This window comes from Anomaloglossus baeobatrachus, chromosome 2 (assembly GCF_048569485.1).
Source record: "Anomaloglossus baeobatrachus isolate aAnoBae1 chromosome 2, aAnoBae1.hap1, whole genome shotgun sequence".
Lineage (NCBI taxonomy): Eukaryota > Metazoa > Chordata > Amphibia > Anura > Aromobatidae > Anomaloglossus > Anomaloglossus baeobatrachus.
The window spans coordinates 220334272-220356617 of record NC_134354.1 but is presented as its reverse complement, the minus strand read 5'-3'; the positions used below and the strand labels follow the sequence as shown (position 1 = coordinate 220356617).

At 45.7% G+C, this 22346-nt stretch overlaps 1 protein-coding gene across 3 annotated transcripts in view; it reads right to left on the bottom strand.

Moving 5' to 3' along the window:
* The window catches only part of SYCP1 (synaptonemal complex protein 1), an 811750-nt gene that overhangs the window by 18950 nt on the left and 770454 nt on the right, over positions 1 to 22346 (bottom strand). For all 3 annotated transcript variants that reach the window (XM_075335624.1, XM_075335625.1, XM_075335626.1), the window contains one exon: positions 20634 to 20765. In XM_075335624.1, the coding sequence (XP_075191739.1) occupies positions 20634 to 20765 (132 nt within the window). The remainder of the gene's footprint in view (positions 1 to 20633; positions 20766 to 22346) is intronic.

Sequence of the window (22346 nt, the reverse complement as noted above, 5' to 3'; positions counted from 1 at the left end):
CTACCCAAGCCAGGGAAACCTGCAGACACCACGGTTAATTTTAGGCCTATTTCACTCCTAACTTGTGATGTTAAAATTTACGCCAAACTAGTGGCAGACAGACTTCAAAAAGTGATTCCGGCCTTAGTGGCTCCAGACGAAGTTGGTTTTGTGACTGGCAGGCAATATAAGGATGGCACCAGACGGATGCTTGACTTGATTGGGCTGGTGGAGATATCGGGTGAACCCAGTACATTCATGTCTCTTGATGCTGAAAAAGCCTTTGACAAGGTGCACTGGGGATACCTGCAGAAAGTTCTAATGAAATTCGGGCTCTCTGGGAAAATCAAGTCATCCATTCTGGCTCTCTACTCTCACCCAAATGCGTCAGTTTTAGCATCGGGGTTTCTGTCATCCAAATTTCATATAAGTGCCCATTGTCCCTCGTTATTTACCTCTGGTGGAAGCTATACGGAAAAACATGGCCATTTCTGGTATAAGAGTTAGGGAATTTGAGCATAAACTTGGTTTATATGTAGACGATGTGATAATTTCCTGTTATAACCTTGCAGTTTTGATTCCAGCAGTGGTGAAATTTGAAATTATCAAATTTTTCTAAAGTGTTGTATTATAAGCTTAATGCGGCAAAGTCTCTGATATTGCCGTTTAATGTACCGGTGGAGGCCAGCAGTGCGCTGGAGGAGGCCTTTCAATTTAAATGGTGCAACAGGGGGATACCTTATTTGGGTATTGTTACGGTTGCTGTGGCACTGGAGACTATGTTCGGATTTCTTGCTACTGCACATGTGCGAGCACTGGAGACTATGTTAGGATTTCTTGCTACTGCACATGTGCAAGCGCTGGAGACTAAAGGCTACTTTACACGCTGCGATATCGGTACTGATATCGCTAGCGTGGGTACCCGCCCCCATCTGTTGTGCGACACGGGCAAATCGCTGTCCGTGCCGCACAACATTGCCCAGACCCGTCACACATACTTACCTGCCCGGCAACGTCGCTGTGACCGGCAAACCGCCTCCTTTCTAGAGGGGCAGTCCGTGCGGCGTCACAGCGACGTCACTGAGCAGCCGCCCAATAGAAGCGGAGGGGCGGAGATGAGCGGGACGTAACATCCCGCCCACCTCCTTCCTTCCGCAGAGCGGCTGGGAGGCAGGTAAGGAGAGCTTCCTCGTTCCTGCGGCGTCACACATAGCGATGCGTGCTGCCGCAGCAACGAGGAACAACATCGTTACTGCTGCAGTAACGATAATTGAGAATGGACCCCATGTCACCGATGAGTGATTTTGCACGTTTTTGCGACGATGCAAAATCGCTCATCGGTGTCACACGCAACAACATCGCTAATGCGGCCGGATGTGCGTCACAAATTCCGTGACCCCAACGACTCCGCATTAGCGATATCGTAGCGTGTAAAGCCCTCTTAAGTCCTATCTTGGAGCCATTGCACATGTGCAGGTGACATCATCGCTGACACGTGGTCACATGTCTCTGACACCTTCTACGCCGATTGGTCGCAGGTCATGTGCTTGTGACGCTTTGCTCGGTGATAGGCCAGCGTGACGTCATTGCTGTCATTCTGGCAGCGGATTGGCTCTGGTGTCCTCCATCTTGGATGAGGCACAGAGTCTATATAAGACCCTGACGCACGCCGCCCGGCGCTCAGTCCTCTTGGTTCCTGCATAGGAGTAGACGCTCTGTGCATGTCCCTTGCGGCACCTAATCTATCTAGGTGAGCGTTATCGGTAGGGTAACGCTCTTGTACCTTGCAGCTTATGCTGTGGTCCGTATCCTCGCACCTTAGTGGAGCGGACATAGGCAGGTACTTGCTGCACATGGTCTGACTGGGCCTTGTGGTTCTACTCTGAGGTGAGAGCTATCGGTAGGGTAGCGCTCCTGTACCTTTCAGCCGTACTGTTGTCCATGTCCTCACACCTTAGTGGAGTGGACATAGGTAGGTTAGGTGGTCGTTGCCTTCTAGGGTAACGCTCCACTACGCTGCCTCCTGCAGCAGTCCGTATCCTCGCACACTAGGGGAGTGGTCATAGGCAGGAGTTTCAAGCTAGCAGCCTTGCTGCTGTCCGTATCCTTGCACCACAAGTGGAGCAGACATAGGTAGGTGCCATATCGCACACACTACACCTAGTCTCTGTGACTGTTAACTGAGACAGGTGCTTTCACGCTCACAGACTGTGAGACTTCTATGCACTTTTATGTTGTATACCTCACTCTTTTGCATTTCCACTCCTATGTTATTCTACTAAGGTAGTCGCTGTGACTTAAACAGTATACGCCACAATTGGTCTTGGTGACACGGTGACGCAACAGTGTCAGTACCGCTTTGGTGGTACAGGTTTCCCCTATCCTCTGCCATACTCTGCAGCAGAGCTCTGCACGGTGGACCCTGACTGTCGGATAGCCTTCCATTCCCTTATTATCCGACAGCCCCCGTAACATTAGGACTGAGCCAAGGGTCTGGCAGAGATGGCAGAGTATCAACAATTACATCAGTATATACAGGTTCTTGAAGCAAGGCTCAAGACTGTAGAGGATAAACCTCAAACTTTGGTGTCTTCGCTACATGACCCACGACTTGCTCTACCAAACAGATACTCTGGCGATGCCAGGTCTTGTCGTGGGTTCATAAGCCAGTGTCAGATTCACCTTGAGGTTAATTCCTCTCACTTCTCTACGGAGAGGTCCAAAGTAGGCTTTATTATATCCCTGCTTCAGGATAAAGCCTTAGCGTGGGCTACTCCCTTATGGGAGCGCTCTGATTTGGTTACTCAGACTTCCTTGATGCTCTTAAAGCGGTGTTCACGGGACCGCAGGTTACCCATGATGCGGCTTGGAGACTGCTAGATCTGTCTCAAGGTTCGTTATCTACCAGCTCTTATGCCATTGCTTTTCGTACCTTGGTAGCAGAGTTAGACTGGCCTGAGAAGGTGTTAATATCTATCTTCTGGATGGGTCTTGCAGGCTATGTCAAAGATGCTCTTGCTATTCGGGAAGTTCCTCCTTCTCTGGAGGACTTAATAACGGTAGCAACTAGGATCGATGTACGCCATAAGGAACGTAGACTCGAGGTTACCTTGTCACGTCCCAAGCGTCGAGTTGGTTCAGATGCTGTGGTTCCTTCTCCATCTTCCTCAGCATCTGAGACATCTCCTACTCCTATGGAGTTGGGTTATACTACTTGCCGACCTTGTAAGGCGTGCTCTCCTATCTGTTACATATGTCGTCAGGCTGGGCACTATGCCAACAAGTGTCCTAGCCGTCAGGGAAACTCCCAGGCCTAGTAACCATTAGAGGGGGGTTACTAGAGACGCCTTCTGCACCCTCTAAGTGTAGTGTCCCAGGTCAGCTCTCATTCTCTGAGAATACATGGCCTATTATGGCTTTTGTGGATTCCGGAGCTGACGGGACTTTTGTGTCCTCAGGATTTGTAAATAGACACAATATTCCCTCTATCATGTTAGAGGCGCCTATTCCTGTCCGGGTTGTTAATGGGACTATGTTGTCTGACTCCATTACATTGAGGACAGTTCCCTTGCGCCTTTCCCTGTCTCATGGTCACATAGAGGAGATTTCTTTTCTTGTTTTGCCTGAGGGTATAGACGACGTACTTCTGGGTCTCCCATGGCTTCGGACTCATGCTCCTGTAATTGACTGGGAGTCAGACAGCATTATTAGTTGGGGTTCAAAATGTCAGTCCCGATGTCTTCCCTTACCACCTAAGGTCGTTGCGGTTGCATCAACTGATCTCTCTCCCTTACCTACACCCTATGTGGATTTCGCTGATGTGTTTTCCAAGCAGGGTGCTGGGACTCTTCCACCTCATAGGCCTTATGACTGTGCTATAGACCTCTTGCCGGGTTCTGTTCCACCAAAGGGCAGGGTCTATCCCTTGTCTATCCCAGAATCCGAGGCTATGTCGGCCTATATAAAGGATAGTCTGGAGAGGGGCTTCATCCGCAAGTCTGTCTCACCTGCAGGGGCTGGTCTTTCTTTGTGCGGAAAAAAGAGGGTGATCTGCGTCCCTGCATAGACTACAGGGGTCTTAACGCCATTACTGTAAAGAATAGATACCCCTTGCCCCTAATTTCTGAACTGTTTGACAGACTACGGGGAGCTAAGGTATTTACGAAGTTGGATCTGCGGGGTGCTTATAACTGCGAATTCGAGAGGGTGACGAATGGAAGACCGCTTTTAACACCAGAGACGGTCACTATGAATACCTCGTCATGCCTTTCGGTCTGTGTAATGCACCTGCAGTGTTCCAGGACTTCGTAAATGACGTGTTTAGGGATTTACTGTTATCATCGGTGGTGGTATACCTGGATGATATACTAATTTTTTCTCCCGACCTGGAGACACATCGGTTGGATGTGATCAGGGTTCTGTCACGTCTAAGGGAGCACTCTCTGTTTGCCAAACTCGAGAAATGTATATTTGAGCAAGCCTCTCTACCCTTCTTAGGCTAGATCATTTCTCATGAGGGATTGGCAATGGATCCTGCGAAGCTTTCTGCAGTTATGGAATGGGCTGAACCTCATTCCTTGAAAGCAGTACAACGCTTCCTGGGATTCATAAATTATTACCGGAAATTTATACCACACTTTTCTACCTTGGTAGCTCCGTTAGTTGCTTTGACTAAAAAGTGCGCCAATCCTAAGGTCTGGTCTACTGAGACATCCCAGGCTTTCAAGGCAGTTAAAGAACACTTTTCATCTGCTCCTGTCCTCCAAAGAGCTGACGAGAATAAGCCCTTTCTCATGGAGGTGGACGCGTCCTCTGTAGGAGCTGGAGCAGTTCTATATCAAAAGAACAGCTCAGGTAGAAAAAGACTGTGTTTTTTCTTTGCAAAGACGTTCTCTCCTGCTGAGAGGAACTACACTATTGGTGACAGGGAACTACTTGCCCTAAAATTAGCATTGGAAGAGTGGCGTCACTTGCTCGAGGGAGCTAGGCAGCCCTTTCAGGTCTTTACAGACCATAAGAACCTGACATATTTGCAAACTGCACAACGTTTGAATCCTCGGCAAGCTCGCTGGTCCTTGTTTTTCTCTCGGTTTAACAATTACATTAATTATCTTACCGGGAGTAAGAATAATAAGGCCGACGCACTCTCTCGCTCTATGGAATCATCTCATGAAGAGAATGAGGACCCTCGTCTCATTCTTCCATCTAGGGTTTTTCACACACTCTCTCCTGTAACGTTAGACCAAATCCCACCGGGCAGGACCTTTGTTCCGCCTAATCGACAAAATGATATATTGCCGTGGGCCTACACCTCAAAGGTGGGTGGGCATTTTGGTATTAGACGGACACGAAAGTTACTCGATAGGTGGTGTTGGTGGCCACACTTAGCCAGCCACGTCAAAAGATATGTCGGTTCCTGCTACTCATGTGCTCGCAACCGTCCGTTACGGCAGAGACCGGCTGGGCTCTTGCATCCTTTGCCAGTGCCAGATAGACCATGGGAGGTGGTAGGCATGGACTTTGTGGGTAATCTTCCGTGTTCACAGGGACATCGATTTGTGTGGGTCATTACGGACCATTTCTCCCGGATGGTTCATCTTGTACCGTTAGCAAGAATCCCATCTTCCAGGGTACTAGCCAAACTATTCCTCAAGCATGTGTTTAGGCTTCACGGGATGCCAGATCGTATCATTTGTGATAGAGGTCCGCAATTTGCTTCCCGTTTCTGGCGAGATCTTTGTAGCCTTCTGCAAATTGAGTTGAATCTCTCTTCGGCATACCATCCGGAGACCAATGGTTTGGTTGAGCGTACCAATCAATCCATGATTATATACCTTCGACACTTTGTTGCTGAGAACCACGATAACTGGTCCTCCCTCCTACCCTGGGCAGAGTTTGCCCTTAACAATTCTCTGGCTGAGGCCACTGGGCAGACACCGTTCGTACTCGACAATGGGCAACACCCTAGGGTACCGATACCGTTTCCCGCTGCTGCACATCCTCCTCTTGTGGCCGACTGGGCGACTAATGATAGAGAGGTCTGGGATCGGACTCAAGAGTCGATCCAAGCAGCTAAGGACCGTATGAAGACGGTGTCCGATCGGTTTCGGCGCCCGGCCCCTGTCTTTTCTCCTGGGGACTTTGTGTGGCTCTCTGCAAAAAACGTGAAACTTAGAGTGAGCTCTGTCAAATTTGCTCATCGCTTCCTGGGTCCTTATGAGGTTCTTCGACAGGTAAATCCTGTAGTCTACCAATTGAAGATACCCGTCCAACTTAGGATCCATGACAAATTCCATGTTTCACTGTTAAAGCCGGCTATTTTACCTCACGCTCGTGAAGTGCACTCTCCTGCCTCTGATTTCTCTCGCTCTAGCTATGAGGTACGAGCCATAGTTGGTTCTAAGATGGTTCGAGACCGCAGGTTCTTCTTGATAGATTGGGAGGGCTTCAGCCCGGAACATCGCTCTTGGGAGCCTGAGGAGGCTGTCCATGCTCCCGACTTAGTTGCCGATTACCTGCGTCGCCGGGAGGGGGGCCCTTGAGGGGGAGGTACTGTTACGGTTGCTGTGGCACTGGAGACTATGTTCGGATTTCTTGCTACTGCACATGTGCGAGCACTGGAGACTATGTTCGGATTTCTTGCTACTGCACATGTGCAAGCGCTGGAGACTAAGTCCTATCTTGGAGCCATTGCACATGTGCGGGTGACATCATCGCTGACACGAGGTCACATGTCTCTGACACCTTCTAAGCTGATTGGCCGCTGGTCATGTGCTTGTGACACGTGGTCACATGTCTCTGACACCTTCTATGCCGATTGGTCGCAGGTCATGTGCTTGTGACGCTTTGCTCGGTGATAGGCCAGCGTGACGTCATTGCTGTCATTCTGGCAGCGGATTGGCTCTAGTGTCCTCCATCTTGGATGAGGCACAGAGTCTATATAAGACCCTAACGCACACCGCCCGGCGCTCAGTCCTCTTGGTTCCTGTATAGGAGTAGACGCTCTGTGCATGTCCCTTGCGGCACTTATTCTATCTAGGTGAGCGTTATCGGTAGGGTAACACTCTTGTATCTTGCAGCTTATGCTGTGGTCCGTATCCTCGCACCTTAGTGGAGCGGACATAGGCAGGTGCTTGCTGCACATGGTCTGACTGGGCCTTGTGGTTCTACTCTGAGGTGAGCGCTATCGGTAGGGTAGCGCTCCTGTACCTTTCAGCCGTACTGTTGTCCGTGTCCTCGCACCTTAGTGGAGCGGACATAGGTAGGTTAGGTGGTCATTGCCTTCTAGGGTAACGCTCCACTACGCTGCCTCCTGCAGCAGTCTGTATCCTCGCACACTAGGGGAGCGGTCATAGGCAGGAGTTTCAAGCTAGCAGCCTTGCTGCTGTCCGTATCCTTGCACCACAAGTGGAGCGGACATAGGTAGGTGCCATATTGCACACACTACACCTAGTCTCTGTGACTGTTAACTGAGACAGGTGCTTTCACGCTCACAGACTGTGAGACTTCTATGCACTTTTATGTTGTATTCCTCAACTCTTTTGCATTTCCACTCCTATGTTATTCTAATAAGGTAGTCGCTGTGACTTAAACAGTATACGCCACTATTGGTCTTGGTGACACTGTGACGCAACAGTGTCAGTACCGCATTGGTGGTACAGGTTTCCCCTATCCTCTGCCATACTCTGCAGCAGAGCTCTGCACGGTGGACCCTGACTGGCGGATAGCCTTCCATTCCCTTATTATCCGACAGCCCCCGTAACAGGTATTAAGCTGACACCATCGTGGTTGCTAATTAAAGAAAATCAGGAACCTTTGATTCAGAGATTAGAAAAGGAACTAGGAAGGTATGAAAAAATATAATTGTCCTGGATGGCAAGTATACAGTCCTTTAAAATGGTTTTCTTACCCAAAATACTTTGTGTGCTTAGATGCTTACCCATCAAAATTTGTCACAAAACCTTGATGAAACTCTAATCGGTGACTAACAAATATGTATGGGGTAATAAAAGAGCTAGGGTCGCAGATTTGGGGGTCAACCCCTTTAATGAAATAGTACAGGATCATCCCTTTTTAAAGGACTGTTTCTATTGTAAGGTTGCACCCCACAACCTGGGGGGGTTCCACTCACTTGCAGCGGTGAAGGGTAGCTTAGGCATACACAGGCAACACAGTCTTTCTCAAAAATGTAGCAGTTTATTAGTAACCAACATAAACTGCACTTACAAAACACAATGAAGCCTCTCCTGGCTTAAAGGAAAATATAACATCCACATACCGTGGGCTTCCAGTTCAATTAAATGTCCATAGTGGATTCTCCACACTCTGGCTCCAGCCAGCGAACACAAGTCACTGTGGTTGCTTCCTGCAGCCTCCAGCCAGGCTGCAGTATTTTCCCCAGTCCTCACTTGGACTGATTTCCAAACGTCTCTCTTCAGTCTTCACACAGACTGAGACCTCCAGCACACATCCTCCATGTGCAGCACTCTCAGGCTTCTCTCTGTTTCTAAAACTAACAGTCTCTTAAACCCAACCGGATACACCCCCAGGTGGAGGTATGTGATTCTTCAGCTCTGTCCATCACACTGGTCACAGTTTAAAGGGAACCTAACCCTTAATTACAACCCAAGTTCTGTGGAACTACATGTCCCACAGTCACACCTTCAGTTCAATATCACAGGGGGATCCTTCTCCACTGCGACCATCCACAACATTGGTGGTCGCTACCTCACATATCCCCCCCTCTGTTCAAACTTGTAGGGTTGAACATTTGATAACCCACAGGGGCCATGAGACAGGGCATTAGTGTTACCTTGCCCTACAAGTCGAGAGGGCCCTCTCTGATAAATTTGAGCTTTAGCTCCTGACACAAAGTCAGTCATTGTCACCAGACTCGTCTCAGTCAACCCCCTTGTCAGATACACCCCTCGGTCAGACCTATCTCTCCATGACTGTCTCCAACAGCTAGTGTAGTAGCGAAAGTCTCTTCCAGTCGAAACTACTGTCTGGTCTGACTCCGAGCTATCTAATCCACTAGAAGGGATACTGTCTGGGCACCTCAGCACTGAGCGGATAGACGATCTGCTATATCTAGACCGTCTGCATTCTCTTTTTGCAGATTTACTATGACTTGTTCTGCCATGGCGTCTTCGGTTGTCATCGCTCTGTTGGTGTGTTCTCTCAAGACCATCCTTCGCTGTAGACACATCACTCCCTTCATACATTCCTTTGGAGTTTAGAGTAGAGGACTTGGACCATTCAGAGACTATGCTATAGCCCAAAGTGTAGTTAGGTCTTCCATGACCTTGGTTCCTTTCATTATAGGACCCTCTTTCTGTGCCAACTGAAGCAACACCTTTATCAGGTGGGCAACCCTTCTCCTGGCCCCAGCCTGAAAGTGGTCTCCACCTCATACCCACTCAATGGAGTTGTTCTGCAATTTTCTGCCTTTTTAGGTTCAACTGCCTTAGTTCTTCCAGGTAACCCAGGCGGTACTCTAGGAGGACTCGTACATTTTCAACACACTCCTTTGTTCCCACAATGACACATGTAACCATACCGACTTCACAGAGTATCTTGGTTTCATTATGAATATCAATTCTTACTCTCGTCACACCAGACTTGTCAACCATCTCCTGCATGACTCTTCCATTTCTTCCAATCAGCTTCTTAACCAGTTCTCTGAGCACTTGTGTGACCTCGTCCACAAACTCCAACAACCTTCAAGCTGTCTTGACTGCTTCTGCAGTTTTTCCATAGATTCGGAATGTTCCACTGGTTTTTTCCACTTCAATAGCTGTAATACAAGGAAACCTTCCTGGCTTGCTGAATGTTACTTCTCAGTGCTCTTATTGCAAGCCCAATTAATGGTTTCTTCACAACCACCACTTCCTGAAACGCTGTGGTGAGCTGCTTCCCATGCGCCAATTGTCTGGTGTTTTCTTCCATCGTTGTAGAGATGAGCCACTTTGAGCGAAGACACTGTAGGTGCATGCCACTCAGGATAGCCACCCGCTTCTTTGTGACATCACTTACAGAGCACACCACCAACCGACAAGACTCTGGGGCAAAGTACACTTTATAGGCTCCTACGGCCGTCTTGAATTTTTCATGTACCGTCTCACTGGCACAGGCTTTTCTCAAGTCTGTAGGGAGACTGGCTGAATTTCTTTACCTGTAAGGCCATCGGATCGTTCCTTGGGTCTTCCACATCCATCCTCTTTTCTTATCTCAGGCTCCACCTTTGGAGTTGCATTCTCCTCAGGATTTTCCATAGCCTCAGAGCCTTTGAATTTTTCCTCATCTTTGACCTCCAGATTCTCAATCTTCTGAACCAAGTCCATCTTTATGGCCTCCATCTTGGTCTTACCAGTAAGTTCAGTTAAGCTCTCAGCTGCTGATGGGACTTCTGGGCTAGATTTCCCTACTTTAAGGGTTCTTTCAACTTCTGCAGCTTCAGCCATCTCTTGGGACTCTGCAGCATCTCCCTCAATTTCCTCTTGATTCTCTGCAACTTCAGAGGCTTTCTTGCATTCCATACCTTCAACCTCAGATTCTCTGGAGTCTACAACAGCTTTTATGCCGTTGGCACTATTATTCACCCCAGCACTGGGTGCCTCACTGGTCTGCTCACCATGACCTTTGTGGATTTTTCCTCCACCAACAGCCTCCAGGATTTCTTCTCCTATAGTGTTCTCACTCAACAGACCATCAGCTTCACACCAGGAAATCATAGGGGACATCACCACTACTGTTTTGGTCAGCTCCTTTTCTGAATTTTCACCCTGCTGACTTCTGTCATTACAATGTATCAGTTATAGCTCAGACTCATCTTTCTTTTGCATGATTTTGCTGTCCAACACTACATTAGTGGTTGCTATTGGCAAAGTGCCTTTCTCAACCTTCTCTGCACACTCAGATTCTGGAAGGGAATCCACACTTTGGGCAGAAATACATGACACTCTCTCTACCTGGACCATATTTTCAGAGATTGTAGCTTGCTCCGCCTCTCTACGCCTGTTGCGCCTTCGGCGACGGGAGGAGGTTTTCCCCTCTTTGCTCATCAGTACGTCACTGTACTTGTTTGTCACTTTAGTAGAGTCAGTGTCTTTACTGGAGTCGTCACTCGCCCTGTTGTCCTGGACTAACGTGTTCCCACCTAACCAGGTGTTGGCTCCCTTTTCTGGAGCTCCCCCGTTACTAACGGTCATATTGTCCTTTATTTTCTTACCCATCATGTCACTAAGTTGGGCATGTCCACCATTTTCTTTGCTCCCACTAACTTAGGACAGTCAACTTTAGGGGGTGCGATCTTCACCTTACCACACATAACCACCCCACTAGGACTCTTTTTAACCTCCCGCTGTGGTGGAGCTTCCTTTGGGCCGTTCTGGCTCTTACACAAGCAACCGGACACTTCCCCCTGCTTCCACAAGTCCACAAATAATTTAGAGTCCCAACCTATAATAATTGGGTGCTGTAAATCTGAAACTACACCAACATCATGAGAACCAATGTCCCTGTCTGTCTTAATAACCACGCTGGACATTGGGTATTCTTTATCATTATTGTGGGTGCAGTTGGCGTGGAACTTCTTTCCAGGAATCAGGTAGACATTAGTTGTGGCCCTCACCAGGGTCACCAAACTCCGTGAGTCTACGAGTCCAGTTTCTCCATCCACTTCCACGGTACACAGACGTGGCCTATCGTCAGGTGGGTGGTCTACACTGCAGACAGAACACCTGCAGCATGAACACCCTTGTGCTTGATTACTGTCCATCTGCGCCACTGCGCCCTTGTCTATGGGATGCTCCACCCCCTTTTGGGCAACCACCCCTTCATGGGATTCCACCCCCTTTTGGGCAACCCAGTCCCGAGAGGGTACATTCCATGGACTTTCCATGGAACACGCATGTCCCAAACCACACAGTACCTCGGTGCCCCAGGTATCCTTCTGAGCACCTTGTGTGTGCACTGGCCCCACAAGGGACTGTACCCACTTGTCCAGCGCCACCAAGTCCAGACATTCTGTCAGCAACTCCTGTCGCCGTTGCAGCTCATGCTGCTTTACCTCCTGGCAGCCGGTCTCCTCCAGTCGCTGCTCACCGACCCGCACCAGGTACTTTAACAGTAGCTCATCCACACAAGCTGCTCCAGTCATGGCCGCTCAGCTCCCACGGACCCGCCGTTCCACCGCAAGCCGCTTGAGTGCGCCGTCAACTTTTGTGGACCCACCGATCCACTGCAAACCGCTTCGAAAATTGTTTTCGTGGACCATCGGCAACACTTCCTGGCAGTGTGTAGACAGCAGAAAAAAAAACCCTTTGTGGACCGGGCTGATCCACAGGTACAACACCTCTGCAGTTGCTAGACGTGCTGCCTGTATTGCTGCCCGCAGTCTAGCACCATATGTAAGGTTGCACCCCGCAACCTGGGGGGGTTCCACTCACTTGCAGCGGTGCAGGGTAGCTTAGGCATACACAGGCAACACAGTCTTTCTCAAAAATGTAGCAGTTTATTAGTAACCAACATAAACTGCACTTACAAAACATAATGAAGCCTCTCCTGGCTTAAAGGAAAATATAACATCCACATACCGTGGGCTGTCCAATTAAATGTCCATAGTGGATTCTCCACACTCTGGCTCCAGCCAGCGAACACAAGTCACTGTGGTTGCTTCCTGCAGCCTCCAGCCCTCTCAAGCCAGGCTGCAGTATTTTCCCCAGTCCTCACCTGGACTGATTTCCAAACGTCTCTCTTCAGTCTTCACACAGACTGAGACCTCCAGCACACATCCTCCATATGCAGCACTCTCAGGCTTCTCTCTGTTTCTAAAACTAACAGTCCCTTAAACCCAACCAGATACACCCACAGGTGGAGGTATGTGATTCTTCAGCTCTGTCCATCACACTGGTCACAGTTTAAAGGGAACCTAACCCTTAATTACAACCCAAGTTCTGTGGAACTACAGGTCCCACAGTCACACCTTCAGTTCAATATCACAGGGGGATCCTTCTCCACTGCGACCATCCACAACATTAGTGGTCGCTATCTCATACTATCAACACATCCAAATTAGTCATTTGTTGGCCTCTAAATTTAATCAAAAGTCGAATCCTCTGTTACCCACCACAAAGGCTTTGTTATTTAAAAAGATAATTAAATGCAAAGGTATTTCTTCAACATACAAATGTCTCAATAACTCCCCCGAAGAGCAAAAATGTCCTTATATGAATAAAGGGGACTTGGAGCTAAATGTCTGTACTTCTCCATCAAACTGGCACTCGGCTTCAGTAAACATTCAAAAATACTCCAAGTGTATAAATTATCTGGAACAATTGAAAAAAATACACCTGCGATGGTATCGGTCCCCATCTAACCTAGCACAGTTCCTCCCAAATTATTTGCGGCTTTGTTGGAAGGGTTGCCTCCAAAAGGGTACTCCTGGTCACTGCTGGTGGGCTTGCCCCAAGGTTTTCTCGTTCTGGTTAGAAGTGTTTGGCCTGATGGGTGAGCTGACAAGCAATTCTATCAATCCTAGTTCAGGTCTGCAGTGCTAAGCGTGGGTATAGAAAAGTTCCCTTGGGAACTCTGGGGTTTATTAGTTAACATTATAGTTGCTGCCAGATATCGCATAAGTAGTTACTGGAAATCCCCAAAGATACCTACATTAGCTGAACTATATAAGCGAATTAATCTCCAATGCCAATATGAGTTCTGTCTAGCTCACTCCATCAGTGCCAAAAACAAAATACTTCAGATTTGGGATGCTTGGCTAAAATCTGCATATGCTTCCCCTATCAAGCATCTGTATCCAGGGCAAACTGTCTGATAGGATAAATGATCAAGGAGAGTGTTATACATGGAGTCCATCCTTTTTACGTTTCAGTATCCAAGGTTAATCTAACTCTGATGTTTTTACTGCTCGGGCTACCCTGGAATGCCATTCAATTCTCCACCCCTCTCCCCCTCCCTTGTTGCTTCCCTTTTGCAACCCACAATGGGCCCCCCCCTCCCACCTTTCTCCCTCCCTCTCTTCCTCTCTTCCTTTCTTACTCTCTGGTTCTTCTTGTTTTGTACCCTCGCTTTTGAGGATTAAAGAGTAATTTAGTAGGTTGTCTCTATATATATATTTGGTATTGACTAATCTAAATAGTTGCAATATGGATTAGACATGTTTCTTGGTGGTCTGATAGGAAATGTGAATATTAATCAAAGGTTATACTACCACTTGTTACAATGCTATAATCTTTGTATATTATTGCCAATGTTATCTTGAATTGTTTTGTACTGTGACTTCCTACAATAAAAAACTGAATGGTTAAAAAAAATTGCCTCTCTATGAAGTGAAGAAGAGTTTGCCCTGATATGTTTTTTTGTGATTTGTAAATTAATTACTACATTTGTACTTCACTTTTGACAAATTACTGAGAAAAAATATAAGAATAAATTCTCGAATTGTACTTTAAGGACCAGCAAGTTGACAAAACAGCGATACAGGCAAATTGATTTGTTCACCCTGAATCCAGCAGCACAATGCTCCTTTACTATTCAGACGCTGTAAAGCAACAGAACAATGAATCTCACCAGAATTTGCTCTGTTTACTAAAAACAGAGGAAAACCTGCATCTGTACCTTTTGATGTTATTTGTAAGCTGGGAACACCTTTTGTAATGGGTTCTTTTTGCCTTAGTAACAATATAAGCCTCAAGATATAGGGACAAGCAAGAGGGTAACAATGTTTTGAACTTTTAGACATAAATTTGACTTTCAGCTATTTAGCATATGATTAGTTATGCTAATTCTTGTCATGTCATTGCATTGTTATTGTTTTGCTCCTGGTTTTTAAGGTTTTTTTTTTTCTTCCTGTATACTACAAATTGCAACCTGTTCTCACATTCCCTAATAGCTCAGTGTGTTATTAGGTTGATTCTCAAGGGAATGGTCACTGGTTTGAATCAAAGAGCAGTCATGAAGATTTCCCAAGAAAAGATAAACAACCTTAACCAGCTTGTCAATAACGGTCTCTAGACCAAAAAAACTATCAAACTGCAGTGAGTGCCATGACAGCTGAACGAATATGATATGAAGTCCGTTAATCCATTAAAAAACCAAGAGGTTGGTGTCTAGGCAAAATATCGCTGTCAACAAGTCAGCTCATCATAAAGTCTATCAGTTCTGGTGTGACAAACATGACAGTAGAGGTGTAGCACCCCATGGGGTCTCTAGGGTTACTTGTCACCGGGCCAGTGGTTTTATGGAGTTGCTGTGACTGGCCTGACCCGGCTCCGTGGCCCCGTCGGCTACATGTAAAGGACATACGAATGAGTGTCCAGTGTAGAGGGAGATGGAAGGAGGGTGAAGGGTCTCTGGGAAGCATCACCGGTTGCAGTGGTCACTAGGGTCTCGGCCGCTGACCCCTCCTGTGACCTTTCCTCTCCCAGGGGCGGTGTTGGATGGGAATGGGGGATGCTTTGCAGCGCCACCCGTAGTGTGTGGCCAGGAATTAGCCACCGCTGTGAGATGTTGCTCTCCTCCGGGGCTGATGTTGGCAGTTCAAAAAGTATAGGAAAGCAGGTTGATATACCGCGCCACACCACAGAAGTCAAAAATGTTAAAAGTAAATCCCTTTTTCTTTATTTTCACAGGTCTACGCGTTTCAGGGACATATCCGTCCCCTTCCTCAGGACAATGTACAGATATAGTATTTTCTGTACATTGTCCTGAGGAAGGGGACGGATATGTCCCTGAAACGCGTAGACCTGTGAAAATAAAGAAAAAGGGATTTACTTTTAACATTTTTGACTTCTGTGGTGTGGCGCGGTATATCAACCTGCTTTCCTATACTTTTTGAACTGTCTCTTCACCGCGGGACCGCTGCCTCCCACACCATCATATCGTGATTTACATGCTTTGAAAGGGGTTGTGACTGGCACAACCAAACCAGGTGAGTGTACCTGCCAGTATTCACTTCCACGTGTATACCGGGTAAGACCCTATTTGCGCCTTATCTTTCCACAGTAATCTCATCTACCGGGGCTGATGTTAACGCAGCACAGATAGTCCAGCTCCCCACAGGTGGAGCAAGCCCCAGGGAGGATGAGGATGATGGGGATGGCTGATGGCGCCGAAGCGTGGGGCGGCGGCGCCGGCAATGACAAGGACAACACAGGGGACTGCGGTTCAAAGTTCTGTTTACTTATAGTACTTAAAGCTCCCCTAAGGTGTCACTTTCCGTCGCCATGCATGGACTCCAGCCGGTCCCGGGTGAATCAGAGGCAATCAACGGTGTCTGTGGAAATGTGTGAGACCTTCCTCCTTGCGCTGACTCGCAGCTCCCCATGGCATGAAGCAACTTGGGGACTCCGCTGTCTATGTTAAGTGTCCAGTCCCGTATGCAGGTGACGCGAGTCCTCGTCGTGGGGCCTGGATGTAAACCCGACCCCAGATCCTATATGTCACTGTGCTCAAGGAAAATGGGTGGTGGGCAATGGGACATGAAATCCCCAACCCCTGCAGATTTTTTAGAGTCCATGAAGGCTTCCCCAACCGGGGGTTCTGCACCCAGACTGCGCTGGCAGTGTGGAAGCTGTTAAGATTCCCCTAGCTGCCATGTCTCCTCTGTCTCACCATCTCCACCAGTCGCCTCTGTCTTTCGCTCTCTTCCAGTCTGGCCGGTCATAGCCATAGAAGTTCTGTGAAGCACTCTCTATAGTAGCCATGGTATTTCAAGTCCCATGATGTTCTGGTACTCTCTCCTCCTTCCCGAGATAGCTCCTAGGCATGCATCCCGGGTGGTCCCCCTGAGGGCAGCTGGGTGTAATTCTCCCCACAGGGGACCTGTTCTCTCTTCGCTGTCTTAGACTGTTCTCCCACTGAAGTGAAACTGTTTGTCTCTTTCTACTCACTCACTGAGAGCAGCCAAAACGCTCTGGAATGACTCAGCAGTGTTGGGGGGAATTACCTGTTGCTATGGTGCCCACCTGCAGTCTGGCTTCCTGTATGTGGTGACTCCTGCTAGATGTTTTGTGTAAGTGGCAGAAACCAGTGGTTAACCTCTTCTCCCTTGGGAGAGAATTACAACTTAAAACAGATGTAATTCCCTGTGGTGAATGAGCTTCAGGGGCGCCAAAGAGGTGGCTCGAATGTTTCGCAATAGTGAGATCACAGATGTCCATGCAAGCACTGTGCAACTCACATTACACAATTCTGGAATGATGGCCCAAAAAATAGTGAAGAAGCCTTGACTTCAATAGCATCATAAGAAGTGTTCACTGGAGTTTGCAAAAAAAAATACAAAAAGTGGTCTGTAGAAGATTGGAAATGGGTGATTTGGAGCGATTAGACGAAAATGAATAGAATTTGCTCTTATGGCTGCAAATAGGTCTGGAAGCAACAAGGGAATAAGGGGCTAATGGATGAAGAAATTGAAGGAACTGTCAAATTTGGTGGAGGAAGCTTGATAATATGGGGTCGTTTCAGAGCCAAGGGCGCTGGATACTTGACCAGGATTGATTGTGATTTCAATGCTGAGCTATATGTGAGTATCATACAAGACAAGTTACTTCATACACTTGAGTACTATGAGTATGAAAAGGATGACAGTGTTCCAGTAGCACAACGATTCGAAGCATACGTCGAGATTGGCAAAGAAATGGCTCAATGACAATGAAGTAGAAGTGCTGGATTTACCCCCTAGTCCCCAGACCTCAACCCAATCAAACACGTGTGAGTAGTGTTGAAGAAAAAGCTGTATACATACCCAAGTGAGTTGACCAGTATGCACTGGAAAGGTGTAGAAGAGACATGGGATCAGATTGCGGTCGAGATATGGTTGAATCTGATCAAGAGCATGCCCAGAAGAACTCAGGCACTGTTGAAATCCAAAAGTGGATTTACAAAATACTAACAAAATAATAAAACATTTAATTTAGATTTTTAGGAATAGAACAGAATAGTAACAATGCAGTGACTTGGCACGAATCTGCATAACTTAGTATATGCTAAATAGTTGCAAGTCAATTATGTATGAGATAGCCAAGGTAATTGTCTATAAAATGAACGTAGCCTCACATTTGAAACTGTAGTGGATGGTGATATATGGAGCCCGAAGGTCAAACGCTCAAAGCATTGCTACCCTTTTGCTTGTCAGTGTATATCTAAAATCATGTTGTGAGAATCTATCCTAATATGGATTGGAAAATATTCTGCTTCTACGAGTAATGATATCTTGTAAGAAGTAAGATTCAAACTCCTGGTTAACTCAGCGCTGCCATTTAAGCCAATATTTATCTAATGTTTATAGGCAACTAAATTTACCCTTCAAAAAAATCTGTGATTTAGACTGCACACTGTTTAGTGATGGGGTCTGAATTGACATTGAGACAATATTCATTTAGTAACACAGCGGAAATTGAGGAATCATGAGAGATGCCTTCATATCAAAGGTCCATTACTTTTGGTGTACAGTCATGACCAAAAGTTTTGAGAATGCTACAAATATTAATTTTTACAAAGTCTACTGCTTAAGTTTTTCTAATGGCAATTTGCATATACTCCAGAATGTCATAAAGAGTGATCAGCTTAACAGCAATTACTTGAAAAGTCAATATTGGCTAAGAAAATGAACTTCAACCCCCAAAACACATTTCAACATCATTGCATTCCTGCCTTAAAAGGAGCAGCTAACATTGTTTTAGTGATTGTTCCATTAACACAGGTGTGGGTGTTGATGAGGACAGGGCTGGCAAACAATCAGTCATGATTAAGTATGAATGACACCACTGGACACTTTAAAAGGAGGCTGGTGCTTGGTATCATTGTTTCTCTTCAGTTAACCATGGTTATCTCTAAAGAAACACGTGCAGCCATCATTGCTCTGCACAAAAATGGCCTAACAGGGAAGAGTATCGGAGCTACAAAGATTGCACCTCAGTAAACAATCTATCGCATCATCAAGAACTTCAAGGAGAGAGCTTCCATTGTTGCCAAAAAGGCTCCAGGGCGCCCAAGAAGGACCAGCAAATGCCAGGACCGTATCTTAAAATTGTTTCAGCTGCGGGATCGGACTACCAGCAGTGCCGAACTAGCTCAGCAATGGCAGCAGGCTGGTGTGAGTGCTTCTGCACGCACTGTGAGGCGGAGACTGCTTGAGCAAGGCCTGGTTTCAAGGAGGGCAGCAAAGAAGCCACTTCTCTCTAGAAAATACATCAGGGACCGACTGATATTCTGCAAAAGGTACAGGGAGTGGACTGCTGAGGACTGGGGTAAAGTCATTTTCTCACATGAATCCCCTTTTCGATTGTTTGGGACATCTGGAAAACAGCTTATTAGGAGAAGAAGAGGTGAGCGCTACCACCAGTCTTGTCTCATGCCAACTGTTAAGCATCCTGAAACGATTCATGTGTGGGGTTGCTTCTCAGCCAAGGGAATCGGCTCACTCACAGTCTTGCCTAAAAACACAGCCATAAATAAAGAATGGTACCAGAATGTCCTCCAAGAGCAACTTCTCCCAACTGTCCAAGAGCAGTTTGGCGCCCAACAATGCCTTTTCCAGCATGATGGAGCACCTTGCCATAAAGCAAAGGTGATCACTAAATGGCTCATGGAACAAAACATAGAGATTTTGGGTCCATGGCCTGGAAACTCCCCAGATCTTAATCCCATTGAGAACTTGTGGGCAATCATTTAGAGACGGGTGGACAAACAAAAACCAACAAATTCTGGCAAAATGCAAGCATTGCTTATGCAAGAATGGACAGCTATCAGTCAGGATTTGATCCAGAAGTTGATTGAGAGCATGCCAGGGAGAATTGCAGAGGTCCTGAAGAAGAAGGGTCAACACTGCAAATATTGACTTGCTGCATTAACTCATTCTAACTGTCAATATAACCTTTTGGTACTCATAATATGATTGCAATTATATTTCTGTATGTGATGTAAACATCAGACAAACACAATTAAAAACCAGAGGGCAACAGATCATGTGAAAATATAATTTTGGTGTCATTCTCAAAACTTTTGGCCATGACTGTATAATATTTCCAAAATGTAGAAAAAGTATGACATAGCTAACCAATAGGTGATATAAAGATGTGCCTAATGCATCATCCATCATAAGCAACTGTGATACATATGGCAGATTTTATGACTTTATGTTTAAACAGAATTAGGCTATGTGCGCACTTTGCTTTTTTTCATGCGTTTCCGCAGTGTTTTGAACTTCAGCGTTTTAATGCCAAAATGCATGCGTTTTGATTTTCAAGCAAAGTCTATTGAAATTTGGGATTTCTTGTGCGCACAATGCTGTTAAAAACGCAGCGTTTCAGTTGCAGAAAATTTGTCAAAATCTCTGCGTTTAAAGAAGCAACATGTCAATTGTTTTTGCCATTTTGGCAGCGTTTTGCTAACATTAGAGTCTATAAGAACTTTCAAAACGCATCATAAATCAAAATTCTAGCGTTTAACATGTTTTTTTGATGCAGAAAACATGCTTTTTAAAAAGACAATTTCTGCCAGAGGATGCGTTTAGAACTGTAATAAACTCAACACAAAGTGCGCACATAGCCTTAGAACATACTGTATGCAGTATGTCAAGCACCACCTTTCTTGCTTTAAGGTGCTATTTTCATGGGATTTTGATTACAACATGTTACCAAAATGTCTGTAGGATCTGAGCTATCAGAGTGGAAATCAAATTCTAAGGCAACTTTTCGCTTTTTCTTCACAGAATCTTGCAAATGTGTAATAATATTTTCATACTTTGGTGGAGTCTTTACAGAAAATGTCTGAAAGGAAGCATACAGGTTTTAAAAGTTTATTAGTTTATGACATCTTCAAGAGAGCAGGAAAAAATTTGAAATTAAAAGTTATCCATATATAATGAAACAGAATTTAACAAAAATATAATGAATAAAAAAAATGTAAAGTAACATTTAACCTGTCCTCGACCGCCCACAATTGCCTTGATCAATACATTTGCTAAATATCTCTTTTATTTCAAATATCCTTGGCAGTTACGCAATTTTCATTTTTCATGTTTTCCGTTTTTTCAAGTTAGCCAAATGTATTTTTCATTGTTCTAATATTCTTATAGCGGTTATGCTTTACCAATATTCCCTTATAATATAGTGTGTAATGTGCAGCTTTTTCACTTTGCTGTAGTTATTTGTTTTTTAAGCTTGCCCCTAATTCACACACATTGGTGTTCCAGACAGTCTTTTCTCATTAGTTCACAATAGATCAACGTCGGCACTTGCTGGGCTTTGTGCAGCGTCACGGTTTCTCTAGGTCAGTGGTCATCCTGGGATCGGGACCTCCAGAGTCCCGCAAATGCCGTAATTCTGGCAACATCTGACAGCTGACATTCTGACCGGTGACATCATCGGCAACTGATTGAATCAGGTCTCAATGATGCCCTTTGTCATCTTCCATATGCCGTGATCAATTACGGAATATAGAAGTTTGTGAGAGGGAGTGGGCTCCTTTTCTCACTTCTCCGGCACCCACATGACATGATCATGGGGGACCCGAGGGTTGTCATGGCAACCAGAGGTCATGTGATGCATGCATAGTGGCCTGTTAGACCAAGCCAGAAGCAAAAAAAAACAAAAAGAAAAAATATACCAATAAATACATATATTTTTATAAAAACAAAAATAAACAAAAAATACACACATTTGGTATCACTGCGTCAGGAACGACCTGATCTATAAAACTGTCAATACTATTTACCAAGTTCAATTAACAGTATTAAAAATAAATAAATAATCTGGCATGCTTTTTCATCATACCACCAAAAAAAGTGGAATAAAAGGTGATGAAAAAGTTGAAATAAAATTTCTATTGCTGTTTCATGTTCATTATGCTTTCAAAAAATTGGAATAAAATCCGATCCAAAATGTCCCAAAAAATAGTACCAATAAAAACGTCAACTCATCCTGCAAAAAAACAAACCCTCACATGACTGTTGGCAGAAATCTAGAAAAATTATAGGTCTCAAATATCTCAAATAGAAGCAAAATATTTTTTTGTTAAAAAAAAAGCACTTTTAGGTCTCCTTCACAAGTCCATGTTTCCGGTACATCTGATATCCATTTTTCACACGCACACTAATGAGAATCAATGGGGATCGTCACACGACCATGTGACCGTGTGAACCACGTGCGTGCCCATGTGAGCCACATGGAGACATGTCTATTTTTTCTGGCAGCACGGATGAAATATGTACAGCACACATATGGCATCTGTATGACATCCATGTTACGCGTACTGGAAAAAAAATGCCTGATACTGAAATGAATGGGGGATTTTTATGTGTTAAAGATCTGCAAAGATAGATAGATGATAGATGGATAGATGTTGGGAAG